The sequence below is a fragment of the Arachis hypogaea genome, chromosome 1 (assembly GCF_003086295.3).
Source record: "Arachis hypogaea cultivar Tifrunner chromosome 1, arahy.Tifrunner.gnm2.J5K5, whole genome shotgun sequence".
NCBI lineage: Eukaryota > Viridiplantae > Streptophyta > Magnoliopsida > Fabales > Fabaceae > Arachis > Arachis hypogaea.
Window position 1 is genome coordinate 4,079,295 of NC_092036.1, and position 20,020 is coordinate 4,099,314.

The 20,020-nt window shown below is 27.3% G+C and overlaps 1 protein-coding gene across 1 annotated transcript; it reads right to left on the bottom strand.

Annotated features, from left to right (window-relative positions):
* Nucleotides 1-4,524: 4,524 nt before the first annotated feature.
* Nucleotides 4,525-15,698, bottom strand: LOC112791168 (cellulose synthase-like protein E1). The gene is made up of 8 exons (XM_025833897.3): nucleotides 15,334-15,698; nucleotides 14,258-14,588; nucleotides 11,389-11,529; nucleotides 10,088-10,219; nucleotides 9,102-9,314; nucleotides 8,036-8,275; nucleotides 5,747-6,094; nucleotides 4,525-5,183 (listed from the first exon to the last, which is right to left on the bottom strand). Exons 1-8 carry the CDS (start codon nucleotides 15,609-15,611, stop codon nucleotides 4,632-4,634), a joined length of 2,235 nt encoding a protein of 744 aa, XP_025689682.1. The 5' UTR covers nucleotides 15,612-15,698; the 3' UTR covers nucleotides 4,525-4,631.
* Nucleotides 15,699-20,020: the final 4,322 nt, after the last annotated feature.

Sequence of the window (20,020 nt, forward strand, 5' to 3'; positions counted from 1 at the left end):
GCACAACTAACCAGCAAGTGTACTGGGTCGTCCAAGTAATAAACCTTACGCGAGTAAGGGTCGATCCCACAGAGATTGTTGGTATGAAGCAAGCTATGGTCACCTTGTAAATCTTAGTCAGGCAGACTCAAATGGATATGAATGATGATATACGAAAACATAAAGATAAAGATAGAGATACTTATGTAATTCATTGGTAGGAATTTCAGATAAGCGTATGAAGATGCTTGTCCCTTCCGTCTCTCTGCTTTCCTACTGTCTTCATCCAATCCTTCCTACTCCTTTCCATGGCAAGCTTAAGCAAGGGTTTCACCGTTGTCAGTGGCTACCTCCCATCCTCTCAGTGGAAATGTTCAACGCACCCTGTCACAGCACGGCTATCCATCTGTCGGTTCTCGATCAGGCCGGAATAGAATCCAGTGATTCTTTTGCGTCTGTCACTAACGCCCCGCCCTCAGGAGTTTGAAGCACGTCACAGTCATTCAGTCATTGAATCCTACTCAGAATACCACAGACAAGGTTAGACCTTCCGGATTCTCTTGAATGCCGCCATCAGTTCTAGCCTATACCACGAAGACTCTGATCTCACGGAATGGCTGGCTCGGTTGTCAGGCGAGCACTCGGTTGTCAGGCGATCAACCATGCATCGTGTATCAGGAATCCAAGAGATATTCACCCAATCGAAGGTAGAACGGAGGTGGTTGTCAGTCACACGTTCATAGGTGAGAATGATGATGAGTGTCACGGGTCATCACATTCATCAAGTTAAAGAACAAGTGATATCTTAGAACAAGAACAAGCGGAATTGAATAGAAGAACAATAGTAATTGCATTAATACTCGAGGTACAGCAGAGCTCCACACCTTAATCTATGGTGTGTAGAAACTCCACCGTTGAAAATACATAAGAACAAGGTCTAGGCATGGCCGAATGGCCAGCCTCCCAATGATCTAAGATAGCATCAGAACAAAGATAACTACCCATATATCTCAATACAATAGTAAAAGGTCCTACTTATAGAGAACTAGTAGCCTAAGGTTTACAGAGATGAGTAAATGACATAAAAATCCACTTCCGGGCCCACTTGGTGTGTGCTTGGGCTGAGCAATGAAGCATTTTCGTGTAGAGACTCCTCTTGGAGTTAAACGCCAGCTTTGGTGCCAGTTTGGGCGTTTAACTCCCATTCTTGTGCCAGTTCCGGCGTTTAACGCTGGGAATTCTGAGGGTGACTTTGAACGCCGGTTTGGGCCATCAAATCTTGGGCAAAGTATGGACTATCATATATTGCTGGAAAGCCCAGGATGTCTACTTTCCAACGCCGTTGAGAGCGCGCTAATTAGGCTTCTGTAGCTCCAGAAAATCCACTTCGAGTGCAGGGAGGTCAGAATCCAACAGCATCTGCAGTCCTTTTTAGTCTCTAAATCAGATTTTTGCTCAGGTCCCTCAATTTCAGCCAGAAAATACCTGAAATCACAGAAAAACACACAAACTCATAGTGAAGTCCAGAAAAGTGAATTTTAACTAAAAACTAATAAAAATATACTAAAAACTAACTAGATCATACTAAAAACATACTAAAAACAATGCCAAAAAGCGTACAAATAAGTATACATACAAGTCTTTTTGGCATATAAGTTTATATAAGTTAACCCTAACCTAACAAAATCCACTTTCATAATGCGCGCGTAAAATCACGACATTCCTCCTTCAACGTTTGTATCTCGCGTTCTTTCTCCTCCTCTTTCTTCTCCTTCTTCTTTGCGTTCTTCCTCCTTTTTCTTTGCGTTCATTCTTCTTCTTCGCGTATTTCATCCTCTTCGTCATTCTTTTTATTAATGCACTTTTTCCTCCTCCTCTTTCTATTGATTTTGCAATATTATGTATTTTTTTAAAGGTAAAACAAGAAGGAAAAGATGAATAAGAAGCAGCAGAAAATGAGAAGAAGAAAGACGAAGAATTTTGAATTATGCAGAATTCATCAGTAGAAATCCACCGAAAATTCTTAAACAGTATACCTAAATGTCTTAGTTTTACCCCAAAATTTGCTGCAACTATACAAAAATATTTTATCTAATGCTGCATTTTTTTCTTCGTTTTTTTTTTCTTATTTCTTTCTTTCTTTTAGTTGAATGAATGCAAGTTCATCCTCTTTCAAGTAATTTTGCAGCATTATGTGTTTCTTCTTCTTCTTTGTTTGATTTTTTTGTTTTTATTCTTGTTAAGAAAGAGTTTACAAGAAGAAACATGAGAAGGTAAAACAAACAAGGAAAGATGAATAAAAGAAGAAGAAGAAGAAGATAGTGATGATGATGATAAAAAAAAAAGAAGAAGAAGAAGGAGAAAATGAGGAGGAGGAGAAAGAATAATAGTTTTGAATTATGCAGAATTTATCAGTACAAATTCACCGAAAATTATTAAACAATATACCTAAATGTCTTAGTTTTATCCCCAAAATTTGCTGCAACTACACAAAAATATTTTCTCTAATGCTGCATTTTTTTCTTCTTTTTTTCCTTCTTTCTTTCTTTTTTTAATTGAATAAATGTAGGTTTATCCTCTTCCAAGTAATTTTGCAGCATTATGTGTTTCTTCTTCTTCTTTGTTTGATTTTTTTTTGTTTTTATTTTTGTTTGAATAAACTTAGGAAGATAAAATAAGAAATGAAAGATGAAGAAGAAAAAAGAAGAAAAAGAAGATGGTGATGATGATAAAAAAAAAACGAAGAAGCAACAGCAGAAGATAAGGAGGAGGAGGAAGAAGAAGAGTTTTGAATTATACAGAATTTTTCAGTATAACTCCACCAAAAATTCTTACAATACACTTAAATGTTTTAGTTTTACCCCAAAATTTGCTGCAACTACACAAAAATATTTTCTCTAATGCTGCATTTTTTCTTTTTTTTTCCTTATTTCTTTCTTTCTTTATTTTAATTAAGTGAATGTAAGTTCATCATCTTTCAAGTAATTTTACAGCATTATGTGATTCTTCTTCTTCTTTGTTTGATTTTTTTATTTTTATTCATGTTATGAAAGAGTAAAACAAGAAAGGAAAGACGAATAAGAAAAAAAAGAAAGAATATGGTGATGATGATAAAAAAAAAAAAGAAGAAGAAGAAGAAGAAGAAGATGAGGAGGAGGAAGAGGAAGAGCTTCGAATTATACAGAATTTATCAATACAAATCCACCAAAAATTCTTAAACAATACACCTAAATATCTTAATTTTACCCCGAAATTTGCTGCAACTACACAAATTGAGAAAATTCTATGATAAAAATTTTAGATCAGGCGACATCATCAATATGGCAAAATTTCTACAATAACGATAACAATAACAATAATGACGATACGTATAAGAAGAAGACGACGATGCTATAACGATGATGATCATGATGATGAAGATGATGGAGGAGAATGAGGAAAAGGAAGAAGGAGAAAAAAGTCCAACAACAAAAAAAAAGAGGAGGAGGTGGAGGAGGATGAGAAGGAGATGGTGGTGTTGGTAACGACGATAACAAAAGAGAAAAATAACGAAGAAGAACGTGCAGAGCGCATGAATGTAAATGACTTATATGGACTTGTATGCGTAAATGACTTATATGTAGAGAATAATTGTTAGAATTCTGAGTTTCATTTGATCAACACAATGCTTATGTTGCTATAATTATTATTATACCAATTTAATGCCTTATTGATATTGGTACATTACCTACGAAGCACAGATATTTTGTCGAGTTGTTGTATTTGTATGTCGGACACATGTTGAACACGATATTTATCGATATTTGTTTGATATGCGTGTCTGCTGTATCTAATCGTATCTTAATAAAAGATAAAAAATTCTTCTCTAAACATATTTAGATGCATCTAAATACCATTACGTGTCGGTGTGTTCAACTTTATTCTTAACATGTATTTTTAAAATGAGTTTAGAGATAATTAATATTATATTTATTAAAATATCATTATAATTTTTGTGAAAACTATTTTATATTTTATATATATGAGTGTTTATGTATTCCGTATCATATCGTATCTCATATTATTATGAAATCACTCATCCCAAAAATTTAAACTGATATAGAGCTTTGATATTATGTTATGAAATCACTTATTTCAAAAGGTTAAACTGATAGGAGAAGACAACATTCATAGTTATATTTCTAACACATATCTATATCAGTGTTCATGGATTATAATATATATGTAAAAGTGATTTTTTCTTTTGGATTGTATTATAAATCTATAAAAGTGATTTTTTCTTTTGTTTATGTACCGTTTCTCAACTTTCTCCTTTTAAATTACCTATTCTCCGAGTTTGCCAATAGCCTAATAATATGTTCCAAAGAAAAAAAAGAACAAAAAAAATAAAAAAAAACAAAAGTGACATACATACACTGAAACTCATGAAACTAAACTTGCAAAAGGGATTTAAATGGGAGTAATTTGTTCAACACTTGAATAAATAAATAGCACTAGAACCAAAGTCTAGTATATCTGATTTTTTTTTTTCATATGACATTCAAATGACAAAGAAATCGTAATTCAATTTTTTCCTATTTCCATATCTCTCTAGTCAATGTCTCAAAAACAGAACAACAAAATATTTATTTAGTAAAAAACATAACAGTCTTCTAAATTGTAGTGAAGACATTCACATTTGATAGAACACAAGCACTTAGAGCAACTGCCATTGATTTAAACACAACAGAGGTTGGAAATCTTCCCTTGTCCTTCCTTAGAAAGAGGCCTTCATACAAAGGCAAATTGATGAGAACCAACACCACACTTAGTAGAACTTGCAATGGCAACACCATCAACATTCCAAGACCACCTTTGAATAAGGCACCAACAAGACAAAACAAATTGAACAATGCTAGTGTTGCAAGAAGAGTGAGCATTGGGGAAGAGTTTCCAAACTCCATTATCTCCTTCTTATATCTTTGAGAAACATTTTCTTCAGCTACCTTAGCTGAGATCACAAAGGCTAAACTTGAAAACCCTAGAGACTTGAAGATGGTATCAATCAAGGCAAATAAGTATGAGCTTGTTCTCTTGTAAAGCCACATCCTTAGGTCATTCCAATAACCTTTTATTGTGCCTTCTGACCACAAAAATTCCAACAAGCATTGAGTATTTTCACCAAGTGTGACATATGCATATGGTATGAACCATGGACTTGACATCTGATGATCCATGAAAACAAAACACATTTAGTTAGAAAGTACATCTTTGCTTGAAATTTGAACAAAAAAGAATATATTGTAATATCCTAGATCAATTTGCATAGAATTTTTAGTCCAACAAATTAATTCTCAACAAAATTTTATTAGACAGATCAATCTGTGTATAAATTCGGACAAAAAATTAGATAAATCAATCTCTTTTATTATTTACTAAGGACATATCAGACTTTAACTATTTTTAAAATTTTCGTATCATTTTTTTCATATAAGCAAACAATCTAATATGAAGACTAAATTTTCTAACAAAATGAAACTTTGAGAATTGATATAGTGGTTCAAATTTGTTAAAAACTAGGATGTTTGACTAAAAATTTCTTAGAGATTAATTTTGGATGTTATTTAAAAATAAATAAAGAAGATAGTCTCAAGGATGTGTTTGGTAAAGCATATAACATTAGGTAAAAGAGTGAATATGTTTGGTAAAGCATATAACATTAGGTAAAGCATATACCTGTGATCATATTTATATATTAAAACATGATGATGATGATGATGATTGGTACCTGTGGAAACAAGGAAATCCCTTTGAGGAGACAAAGTGAAGGGAAAATTGAGTAATAAAGAGTTGGCAAGCAATTAAGGACCCAAAGATTGTAAAAACAATATGTGATTTGAAGTCCTGGGCTGATTAATCCATAAGCACACCATGCAGCACTATACTTAGAGAGCAGAATTTGGAATCCTCCTTCAGACCATCTCTTATGTTGAACTAATGCTTCTGGCAATGTGGTTGGAGATACTCCTAAGAAAGCTTTCCTTTTTGGATTATAGTACACTGATTTCCACCCTCGACATTGTATAGCTAAACCAGTTATAACATCCTCCACTGCACAACCATATAGTAGTCCCATCTATCCAATCATATATCATCATAACATAAATTCTTTTTAGTACTATACAACTATATTAAGCAATATTATCCACAGTAAATAGTCAAATTCGTTCCTCAAAGATCATTCATTTTTCAAATTAGTTCTCAAAAAATTTTTTTAATCAAATTCATCTTTCAAAGATTTTAAACTAGTGGCGTTAGTCCTTCTGTCATTTCTTTCATTGACGGCGCCAAAATTTATTAATGTGGCACGTTAAGTGATACTCAATACACACCTAGAAGTCGTAATTGACTATTAGCACAATAAACTTATGAAATTAGATCAAATTAAAACTTAATTGAGAAGAGAATATGAGGTATTAAAATTCCTCAATTTGAAATTCGTTTTATCTAATTTCATAAATTTATCATATTAGCTGTCAATTATAACTACTAGGTATGTGTATTGTGATGTCCTTTAACGTATCACATCAATAAAGTTTGACATCATTAACAAAGAAAGTGACAAAAAAATTAAAATAATTAATTTAAAATCTTTAAAAGATAAATTTATTTAAAAAAAATTTAGAGACTAATTTATAAAATAAATAATTTTTTAAAAGGCTAATTTAATCATTTACTCTATATGTGACCTCATATCCTTATATTTATAGAGAATACACTTATGTGTTTTGCCATTTTGATTATGTGAAACTTGGTATATCTATAGTTTATAAAAAAATATGGAATTATCTTCTTTCATAAATATAAGTTTGATTATTATAGATAAAGTAAATGTCTTTTTCAGTATCTTATTATTTTTTCGAAAGACAAAGTAATTTTGAAAATTAGAAAATTCTTAATGGGTTTACAGTTATTTAAATTATTGGTTTAAATGACTCTTATTATTGGTCTAAGCAGCCTAATACATCAGAAGGTCACCATTTATCGAAACTATTTAGACCATTATTATTTAAAAAGTTGAAAAATGATTAGAGATTTTTAAATTATGAAGAGACATTTTGATCTTTCAATAAATAGTCCGGAATAAAAAAAATATTTATTTTTATAGATATGAAAAATCAAAATATAACATGTGTAATATCATTTAGTTACCGATGATGTTAATGTAATTTACTCTTATTTTTATTATTACTATTACTAGTATTACAATCATTTACTCACATGTGCTTTTTGAAAAAGGTCTGATTTTTATGAAGTACAGATATTTTGTTAAGTTATTATGTCTGTGTGTCGGACATATTTTGAACACGACATTCATTGATATTCGTCCGACATGTGTGTTTGTTGTGTCCAATCGTGTCTTGATAAAAAATAAATTTTTTTTCGGATACGCCTGAACACACCTAAATACCATCACGTGTCAACGTGTCCAGTCTTTTTCTTAACATATATTCTTAAAATAAATTTAGATATAGTATATATTATTATTTATTAAAATAAAAAAATATTTTAAATACTTGATATAATTAAAATAAGACATTAAAAATAATTAAAAATTTTAATTTATATTTCAATATTAATAAAATATCAAAATATCATTATAATTTATCTAAAAAATACTTTATATTTTATATGTATACGTATCCTCATATCATATAAGATTTTAAAATTTATGTGTCGACATGTTCTATATCGTGTTGTGTCCTGTGTCCATGTCCGTTTTAAATAACCAAATTTAGGTTAAACTATTGTCTTCTATAGTAATGTTTAAGGGTGATTGCAATTTTTCCTATAATTTTCTTTTGCTTGTATTCTTATCCCTAACATTTTAAAACAATTTTATGATGTAATACTTTTATAGTTGAAATTATCTAAATGATTCATAAACAGATCAACATGTTTGTTTGCATCCTTAATATTTTAATTAAGTATTCAATATTCTCCCTAATTTTTAGAGTACTAGATAGAAAAAAAATTACTATCAAAATTGAAATTAAAAGATGAGAAAGAAGAAAACCTCTTTTCCCCATAGTGTGTTATTCTCATAAGTGCAACTTAAAAGAGCCTTTGACTTTTGTTCCAATAGATGCAAGCTTGTTTTTGTCATTGATTGGTCATTGTTTATATCTTCACCATTCCAATGCTTCAAGCTTTCTTGATCATTAAACTTTTTTCCACAGAGTGTATCCCTCTTATGAAAGCAACCAGATCCAATATACATAGGTCCACCAAATCCATCCATGCCAGGGAATTCCCACTACACGGTTTCAAACCCCACCACAAAGCACTCAAAAAATCTATAATGTGTTAATTATAGGTAAAGTGTGTTCTTTCCTCAAATATATATGTGATTTTTAAAAAAATATTTTTAATGTTTAATTTTATTTTTAATAAATTTTTATTTATATTAAAATTATTTCTAGATGTTAATTTCATCTAAAATATTAGAAATAAAATTAAAATTATCCAAAAATAATTCTAACATGAATTAAAAATATTAAAGATAAAATTAAACGAATAAAAAATATTTAAAAAATTAAAAAAATAAATATTAAAAATATTTATTTAAAAATTACAAATATTAAAAATAAAAAATATATTTTACCCTCCAATTATATTAATTTTGTAAGAAAATAAGAGTGAGTATAGTGCCATGTGAATATCACAAAATAAGCTATGCCATACATGTCTGATTATAAATGAAATCTAAATTTGATTACGATTCTGAATTTAGTTTAATTATAAAAAAGGAAAAGAAATGTGGACAAGCACGTGAATAGAAAAAGATATTATAATAAACAAAATTAGGTTCACATTTATAATCAACATTTGAATGTAGCTACTGATGAATGATTTTTTGGTATGAATATTGAAAGCACTTTTTAACAAAATAAATAATATAAATTGGAATTTGAAAGAACAATTACTAACTTAAAACTCTCAAATATAAGATAATTAGTAGAAAAAAATTTGCCAAAAAGACAAGTGGAAGTAGGGAATATCTAACATAAAGTAATTTAAATTTATATTTTTTTTAACTTTAATTAGATTTTATGAACATCAACTAATAATTAAATATTTACCTCATAAATAACTCTAAGAGCACCGCCATAGATATCATTTTTTGTAAGATTCTCAAAGCCCTGTGGCGTTTGTACAAAAGCGATTTCATGGCCTTTTTCTTCATCAATGAGAAAGCAAAGTGCTTCCTTTAGAGATTGTGCATTGTTTGCGTACATGTCGCAATCTACATTAAGAATAATTTTCCCATTGCTAATAATTGATGACACCCTTATCTACATTTAGCAATTAAGGTTAATAACCATCATTTTCTCCAACATTGCTAATGCATCAAGGTAATAGTAATAATTCAAATTTCACAAGTACTACTATATGATCATCACAAAATTATTCACTATCAGATTCAATACAAACGGAAAAAAAATCCTCTAAATGAGAAAAATTGTAAAATGATGAATTACCATTAAATTTATAATTTTTATAATGTTCAAATATCACTATTTTAATTTAAAAGTAATTAAACTTTTATATTCTTAATTATTTTACTATGTTTTCACTTTTAAAATAGCTTAATCTCTCTCTAAAAACAAAAAAAAATACTAATAATTTTTAGATTTAATTATTCTATCGGTCTTTATAATTTTATTAAATTTTTAATTAGGTTTCTATACTTTTTTTTTCAATTAAATCCTAATACTATATTAGATTTTGTAATTAAGTCTCTGCTATAACAAAAATATTAAAATTAATAGAATATTCTATTAAATTATACAGAATATTCAGTTAAATGTTAAGTATATTCGTTTTGTTTAACGAAATATTCTGTTAATTTTAGTATTTTTGTGATAACAGAGACTTAATTACAAAATTTATATAAGCACTTAATCAAAAAGAAAAAACTATAAAGATCTAATTAAAAATTCAGTAAAATTATAGGAACCGACAAAGTAATTAAATCTAATTAAACCTAATATTAGATTATTTAGATTTACTTAGTGCATATATATATTAGTTGATAGAATGAAGCTGAAATCTTGATAGTATGTACCAGTGAATTCATGGCTCCAGCTTTGAAGTTATGTGCAACATGGGGCCTCTTCTCGCGAGATAAATATACCAATGTTGGCAAAACGATTCCATCTATATCTTTTGCGCTCGAGTCTTTCCCATGAAGTAAAATCTACAGAGAGATTAATGTGTAAAGTTAAACACACACATAATAAATATAAGTTTATATATTGATTGATTTAATAAGTATTTATATATAAACTAAACCGTAGTTTCGTAGTAACAATACAACAACGAACAATCCTTATTCTATATATTAACAACACCATTAAATTTTATCATATATTATATTTACATTAAAACTGTTTACAAATTCATACGGGAGACTGCATGACTTCATATGAGTGATTATTAGATCACACTGGAAGACTGATTTAATGTAACAATCCATATTTCTAATTATGGCAAAAATAGTATTATAATAAAACGGTGAACTACCAAAATCACATTTCGATTTGTTGAAATGCTGATAAAATAATATTCACTTCTAGTAACCATAAAAATATCCTCAAAATATTATAAAATGTTATAAAAGTAATTAAAAATAATTTTTTTATAAGTAACAAATGAATTTTGTATTTAGCAAATCACTTACGCATTTGATCCAAAATTTTTTAAGAATATTTAGATAATTATTTAGAAAGTACATGAAAAAACTAAATAAAAATTCGATCTTTATAATTTCTTTTAAAAGTATTCTTGGTGATTGGTAAAAAATCGCAAAAAATTTATTTATCATAAAATCACTAAATGTTAAGAATAAAAATATTTTATTTTTTAATTATGTTCGTAAAAAATTAAATTAAAATTTAGTCTCTAAAAAACTTTTTAAAAATATGTATTTAATATTGAATATTTTTATCGTGTGTAAAAATATTTTGAAGATATTTTTATCGTTAATAAAAGTGGGTAATATTTTTATTAACATCTTAAAATTTCAAATAGAGTGATTTTAGTATATCAAAATTTAAAATTAAACTCATTTGACAGAAAAAAAAAAGAATATATATAAAATTATTACAAAATAGTGTGATATACCTTAGCTTAAACTTATATTCAGAAATCGAAACTGTCTTTCTATTATCTATAATATTCTGTTAGTCTAATATAAGGTTGTGAAATTAATTTTTAGGATATATCAAATTATTTTCAATTTTTAATGTATTTTTATTCTCTCTACATTTATTGAATGTGTATTTTGTTTATTTATTGAGAAAGATATATTACATAGATAGATGCTGCAAAAGCATAAAGAAAACGTTAGAAGAAGAAGAGGCATACTTGAATAATTGCATCATGATCCCTTCGAGAAGAGAATGAATTCCACTGAGAAAATCCCTTGTGTTTGGAGCGGATTTCCTCAGCTACTTCACCCACCTTGCTTGCATTTTCTATTCTACTTTCCATATCTTCATACAATTTCTACACGTAAAAATAAATAATAATCATAATACGTAAAAATATTTATTCATTTGTTCTATTTATTAAATATTCAATAATGTTATATGCATGGACAACGACCTTTCTATAATCATTTTAAGACTTCAAAATGCAATCCAAGTAAGGTAAGAAATGCAGCACCCTTTAGAAAAAAAATTATACTATTAGAAATAATAAATAAAAGAGTAGTAGTAGTATAGAACTAATACTATAACAGTTAATTTCAGTCAATATTAGAGTAAGTTGTCAAATAATTTTAGTATGAATTTTAATTTTATTAAAAATAAATTTTTCTTGAGTTTGAATTACAGATGTTTTTTTTTTAATTATGTTTCGGATTTTTTTTTTAATTTTAGATGTTCTTTTTCTTCTATTAAATGTTAGTTGCAATGTTGGAGGTGTTATGTTGGCTCCTAAAACTAATTTAAAATATAATAACAAAATATTATGTATACATTAAAATTAGTTATCATGTATTTATATATAAATATATAATTTTATTTATTTTTAATGTATAATTTATATTTTAATATATTTTATACTAATAACTGATTTTGGTATATATAAATATATGTATAATTTTATTTATTTATTTATGGCTGATAAAATAGCAGATTAAAAATTTTAATTCATTTTGATAAAAAAAGTATATGTAATCTATTTGAATTTTGTTTAAAAAAAGGGTTAACTTGATTAGCAGGCTATTTTTTAAAATATCAACCATTATATAAAATATAATAAAATAGAAAGTAAAATTTGTTTATTTAATTAGAAGTGCAATAATCCTCGAATAATGATAGTATATTTTTCTTTTATTTATTTTACAATGGAAGTAGAGGTGAAAGTGGTGAAATTCAGCTTATTGCTTTTAATTGTGGACCTGTGAAATCAAGTTGTCAAGAGAAACAATTAGTCCCCACACCATTAATGTTACCACAAGTTAACTCAGGTTATTTTTCTTGCTCTATGATTCTATGAAGTACTAACAGACCACCAAAGTAAGATCTTGACATATTAATTAAGCATAACGTTTGAGGGGGCTAAATGTTAATATATTTGTTCGTTTAATTGTAATGCTATTCAAATATAGAAAAATTGCTGCATTACAAAACTGTTCTTGCGTTGCGTTGCTCTGCTTCTTCACAAATTGGTATAATAATTATTTTTAGTACGGACAAACACAACAAACAAAAGGGTATAAAAAAACTGTTGGGATCAGTAATTTTTATTTTTTTTTAATTATTATTTAATTAGTATAAATATTAAATTATTTTTAACAAATAAAATTTATTAATTTATATATGTAAATTCTAAAAAATATGGATATAAATTATATTGATTTATGTATATAAATTCGATAAATATAGGTATAGATTATATGTTTTTTTGTGACCAAATTTTTTATAAATATGTGTGCAAATTATTATTGATTAAATACTGAATAAAAATAATAATATTTAGTAATAATGTAGTATTGTTTATGGTATAAATAAGGGGTTAAGTACGATTTTGGTCATTAAAATATAGGCCGAAAATTTTTTTTTGTCATTAACCTTTTTTTACATACAAAATCATCCCTAAGGTCGAACTTGATTTTAAAATCGTCCTTTGAACAATTATACCCTCACCTTACCCTATCACCTGCTCTGTTTCTCAGCTTCTCCTCTCCCCCCTCCTTTCTTTCTTTCTCTCTTTTTCAAATAATCATAAAGAAAACAAAGACGAACAACAAATTCTAACCTTAACCTCAACTCTCTAACAATTAGTACAATGGTCACCTCCATTGGAATTACTCTTTAACAATGGATATTTCAAAACAGAAACCGCAAATAAAGAAACCGCGAACAACAATGAAAGTTTTAAATCAATAAGCAGAAATAAAGTAGAAATGAACAATAAAATTTGCATTTCAAAGAACAATAAAATTAACAAATTAACAAGCAAAAATAAAGAAAATTTGTAGTTCATAGCATCAACAAGAAGTAGAAATCAATACTAAAGAATCAATAAATTTACATTTTAAATTTATTAATAAATTTACAATGAAATCAAAAGCACAACAACAATGAAATCAAAGAAACAGAATCAGAATCAAAAGCACAAAAATAATAAAATCAGAATCAGGAGAAGTAGAATAAATTAGAAGTAAAACCAGAACAAATCAAAATCAGAAGCAGAACAAATCAAAAATAGAATCGGAACTTTAGGGAGGACCAACGGCGAGGACGCGAAGCGGCAACAACAAAGCGCGACGGCGACGAGGCACCCCTCTTCCTCTCCCTGGCCGTGCGTTTTCTCTCACTTTTCGCGAGCTCTTCGATGGCGACGGCAAGGCATGGGTCTCCTCTCTCTTTCGCGAGCTCTCTCTCCCTCTGGTTCTGATTTCCAACAATGACGATGCAGCTCTGAGCCTCGCCCGCGCCACTCCCCCTTTTCCTTTTCCTTTCTTTCCCCTCTTCTTCCCTTCCCTCTCATTTCCTTTCCTCCTTTCTCCTTCCTCTTTATCCGTTATGGTTCTATTTTTTTATAATTTATTTAATTATGGATAATTTGATAATAAAAATTAAAATTTAAGTAAAAATTATAATTTTAAAATTAAGTTAAATCTTAGAGATGATTTTGTAGGAAAAAAATGATTAGAGATAAAAAAAAATTCGACCTATATCCTAAGAACCAAAATCGTACTTAACCCTATAAATAATAATGTTACCTTGATCGTGACCAACTCTTTGGCATTTATAGAATCATTTGAGTAAGTAGTTGAGGAAACACTCTTGAAATATGCTGCCGGTGACCTTGGTTCAACATTGAACTTCTTGCAAAATGGCAACCAATGCTTAGCAAAATTAGATGCCTCTAAGAGAGCATAGAAAGTAATATCTGAACCTCCATCATCTGAGAGATAGACACTAAGCTTATGAGTTGGATAGTCATAAGCCATAACAGACAGAACTGTATTAATCACCATTATTGGTGGTTCTATTTCTGGATCTGCGGTACACACAAATATGTCCACTCCTGGCAACTTATCATCATCATACCTGGTCAGAGTTAATTCAAATTAAATCAATAATATTTTGTCGCAAATATAATTAAAAAAACAAATTTGATATGATAAAAATTTAAATACCACTAAAATCAGTTATCAATATAAAATATATATAAAAATATAAAAATATACCATAAAAATAAATTAAATTATACATGTGTTTATATATAAATATATGTCGATTAATTTTAATAACTAATTTTAATGTGCAAATAGTATTTTTGAATATTAACATTATCAAGAACTCAAAAGGTAAAATATTAGTAGCGGATATTATTCGTCACTAATTTCTTCAACAACATCAATATCTGTCACAAATTCATAAAAATCCGTCACTAATACAGAAGAGTTTAATAGTGTTTGGAGGCAGTTTTATCTAACATATATTGAATTTCAATGAATAAAAAGGTTAAACAGACGATTAATTTAAGAAAAACATGAATGAATATCTATCACGAACATGATCACAGGTTCATTAACCAAAGGGATTAATTAACTGATGAAGGACGCTCCCACTCACCATAGACCTAATTTCGCCGAACCTTTTTAACCAAAAAATGAAATATGGAAAGCTTGCTAAAACTACAAATCAAGTGCTTCTAAATATATTAGATACATACTTATCTATGTGTACATTTATTAAACTTTAAAAAATATTATTTATTTAATATATTAGTCTAAATATTTATTGAAGAGTTTAAAGCAATATATTTGTGGTAATTAATATGTGGCATTACCTTTGGGAGAGTGTGTGGGGGAAGGGTTGTCGGAAAACAGGGTTCCATCTGAGTGAAAGCCTCATGAGCCAATAAAGACCAAACCATAGCTCACATAAAAACATTCCAAACCAAACCCATTTCCCATCTTCACTACTTTTTCTTGGCATGTAACTCACTCTGTAAACCCAGATGAACAAAATTCCCAAAAACATGGAGAAGGAGAATATTCTATGAATGAATATTCCTTTGGCTCTCCTTGTTTCGAACAATGGATGAGACTCTTCATTCTTGCCCATCTTTCTTCTTTTTGGTGCTGAGGTCTAAACTGTGTTGTTTAGTCTACTATATAATAATGTAACGATTTGATATTTGGTAAGAGGATATTCTTATTATTTTAATCAATAATAATCTTATAGAAACATATTTTTTGTCCACATCATTGATTACGATATCAGCCGTCAAGGTAGGCTAAATTCGTTAGGGTAGTTTTTTTTTAAGGTAGGTGGGAAATTCGAATTCGTAATTTTTAAGTGAATACGAGAGATTATGCTTTTGAATTATAACTCGTTGATTATTAAACTAATTTAGTTATAGATTTTTTATCTTTAAATTTAGATCTGTTTAAACTTTAGGTTAAATAGTTTGAATTAAATTAATCCAAAAAAATAACAACTTAAATAAGTTAGTCTACTGATTAAACGAGCGATATTTTTTTGCATTTTTTTCAAAAAATTCACATTTTTTAATATTTTCTACAATCTAATCCAAAGATTGGACCCAATTATATTTGTATATCGGTGTATATCCGTATTTGAATGTCGTTAAGTGATAAAAAAATATTAAAAAATATATTTTTTAAAATTTTAATGTGTTCAACAATTTTTTTTAAGTAAAAATAAAAATACTAAAAATTAAAAAGATCTCTTTAAAAAGTTATAATTATCACTTTAAAAAAAATGTTTTAATAATAAAAAAATTATTTTTATATTACTGTATCTAAATATAATTAATAGTTATAAAAATATTTTTGTATAAAATATCTAACTACTAAATTATTTTTAGCTTTTTAAAAAAAATTGAAAAAGATAAATTATTCAATTTTTTATTTTTAATAATACTACATATAAGTCTTTTTAGTAATTAAGTCAACTAAATTGGTCTATTACCAATAAAAGATACTCTAAAAAATACTCTAAAAAACACGCATGCACACGCACTCTACTAACGCATATTTACAGCGTGTAATTTTTCGCACTTTGTTAGAGAGCACACAATTTTCAAAAAATAGCACAAAAATAATTTGTGCATAACACAAATTTATTGATATAGTACACAAATTTTTTCGTTTCTTTCTTAATTTTTTTATTTTTATTTATTTTTATACTTTGATACAAAAATTTTTTGTTTATTATCCTCCTTCTCATAAAATCTTTCATTTTAATATGGTCATGCATTAATCAAACTGAAATTATACATTTATGAGTACACACACAAGAGTTTTAATCATTTATACTAAAAAAATTAGTTAAACTTATTTTTTTAATACTCTTAGATATAATATACAAATTTTTGTATATAGCACACAAATTTTTATACATAACATACAAATTTTACTGTAAATATATTTTTTAGTTGGGTGAGTCAATGTTTTGAATATGTAGTTCTCTAAAAATTTATGTGTTGCACATCAAAATTGATGTATTATGCACCAAAATTTTTATGTTGTACACTAAAATTTATGTATTGTGCATATTTCATTGGTTCGGTATCAATATTTTGGACATATAATTCTTAAAAAAAAATTGTATTCTATATTAAAATGTGTATGCTGTACACCAAAATTGTATTCATTGTGCATATATTTTTATGTTTTAGTCTTTTAAACATTTATAATAGAAGAAGATGATGAAGACGATGAGGATAATGATAATAAAAGAAGTGAGAAAGAGAAAAAAAAGAATAAACTAAATAATAATAACAACATCAACAATAATATCATCATCAACAATAACAAGAAAAAGAAAAAGGAGAAGGCGGCTGCGATGACAACGGCGACGGCAACAGCTGTAGTAATGACGACGACTGCAGTAATAACTAATAATGACAGTCGTAGCGGCAGTAACTATAACAATGACGATGTTAATGAAAAAAGAAGAAAAGGAGGAAGAGGAAAAAAAAATAGGATAGTATACAAGAGATTTTTAAATTTTAATAACTTGATTAAATTTAATTATCTACAAAATTTAAACATTTAATATTTAATATTTTTTTATTTTTAATTTCATTCAAGCAAGTCTTATATCCGATTTTCATATATGCGTGTGATGATGACAGTATATGTTTTACTATATTTAAAGTTATATTTGGTTGAGGGATAAACAATGGGATAATTTATCGTTATAAAAAAGATAAAAGAAATTTTAAAAAATATTAAAAATTTGTTTGGGTGAATTTAAAAAAAAAATTAACTATTTTTTTATATATTATTTGAAAAAATAAAAATAATTTAATATTTAAATATTTTATGTAAAATATTTTTTATTTATTAATTATATTTGAGTACAATAATATAAAAATAATTTTTTATTTATTTATTATGTTAAAATATTTTTTTATGTAAACAAATATTTAAAAAAATATATAAATTATAATTTTTTAAAACAATATTTTTTAATTTTTTTAATATTTTTATTTTTATTACTAAAAATTTATTAAATATACTAAAAATTATTAAAATAAGATATTTTTCAATTATTTAATTTTCGTTTGGAAATTATTAAGTTATTAGAAATTTTTTAATGTGTTTAAAAAAATTTTAATAGTAAAAATAAAAATACAAAAAAATAAAAAAATATTTTTTTAAAAGTTATAATTTATATTTTTTAAAAGTTTTTTTATCTGAAAAAATATTTTTAATATAATAAATATAAATAAAAAAAATTTTATACGAAATATTTAAATATAAAATTAATTTTATTTTTATAAAATTTTTTAAAAAAATTACTTAATTTTTTCATAAAAATTCACCAAAACAAACTCTTAGTAACTCTCAAATAAGCTCTAAGTTCATCTATATCCATAAAACTCCCAAGTCCAAAGACACTATCCGTAGTAGAGAAAGGAAACAAAAAAAAACATAATATAATAGATTGAATGTCTTCTTGTGCTTAAGGTATGCAAAACATATTCAGACAAGAATAATACTAAGGAACTAATACTATATCGCAATTAATTTTATTTAATATTATAATAAATTATTAAATAAGTATAATATAATATTAAATCTACTAATAATGAATTTTTATTGAATTTATATTTTGAATGTTTTTTAATTGAGTTTCGAATATTTTTTTAATTTAGATATTTTTTTGTTATATTAGCGTTAGTTGTAATATAATGTTGGTTTTGTGTAAGGTTGACTTTTAAGATATATATTTTTTTTAAACAAAGGATATCATAAAATGATTAAAATCCAACAAATTATTAAGGAGGATATATAAAAAAAAAAGGTTAAAGCTACTCAAAAAATAATTACAAGAACACAAGAATAAATAAACCTTAAAAACGAAAATAAAAAGATGATAAGAGTGAGTAAGTGACTAGCGCCAAAGAATATATATATATATACATATAGGAAAAGTCTAGGGGCCAGTAATTTTATTACATTTTGACCAGCATATAACCAGCAGAGAAATATGAGCTATTGGATGAAATCTCACGTCAATCTTATACCATCAAATTATTATTAATGATTAGTTAATGGCTACCAATCACAAATATTGCTGGCCCCTAGTATTGATATATATATATATATATATATATATATAGCCATGCATCATGCATGACATAAGAGATTGAATGTCTTCTTCTGCTGAAGGGACCCAAAACATATTTCGAGAAAGGAGATTATGAAAGCCAACAAATTAAAGGAATATATAAAAAATTAAAGCTACGCGAAAAGAATAATTAAAGTAATATATATATAGTATTTACTGATTTTGGTTTTTAAAAAATTTTGAACCAAACACTTTAGTCATTAACTAAAATTAATTAATTAATTAATTCTTAATAATCAATTCTGTCAATCATTTGGTTGTTTTGCTCCGTCAATTTTAGTGGGAGACAAAATAATTCCTGACAATTTTAACGGGAAATAAAATAATTTCTGCCTCTTTTATTTAGAAACGACACATTTCTCCTCTAATTTTTATCGTATCATGCATAACCCTAACCTTTACAGTCTTCTTCTTTATCTTTTTTTTCCCTCCTCTTTAGTTCCAAGATCAAGCCATGGTGTAACTGTCACGCGTGTCGCACCTACCTCAACATGTTATGAACCACACACATCTCAAATTTCTATGACTAGTACACCCACTTCCTCCACATTTTACCCACCAAAAATATCCACCTCCACGTCCTCGATAACAGCATCACTTCTAATCCTGACAATATCCACCACATCCTCAAGACCAAGTTTCACAACTACCCTAAGGATACATATTTCTCCACTTTCCGACAAGCAATATAGATTGTTGGACATAAAGACATCTTAGAAAAAAATCTCCTTCAACATTATATGCAAATTTTCATTTGGAATAGACCTTGAGTGCTTTATTCCTTCTCTCTCGAAGTCCAAGCTAGCAGATAGTTTCGTCCTCACAATCAAGCTATCAGTACAACGAGCAATGTCATTGTCGATGCTCAT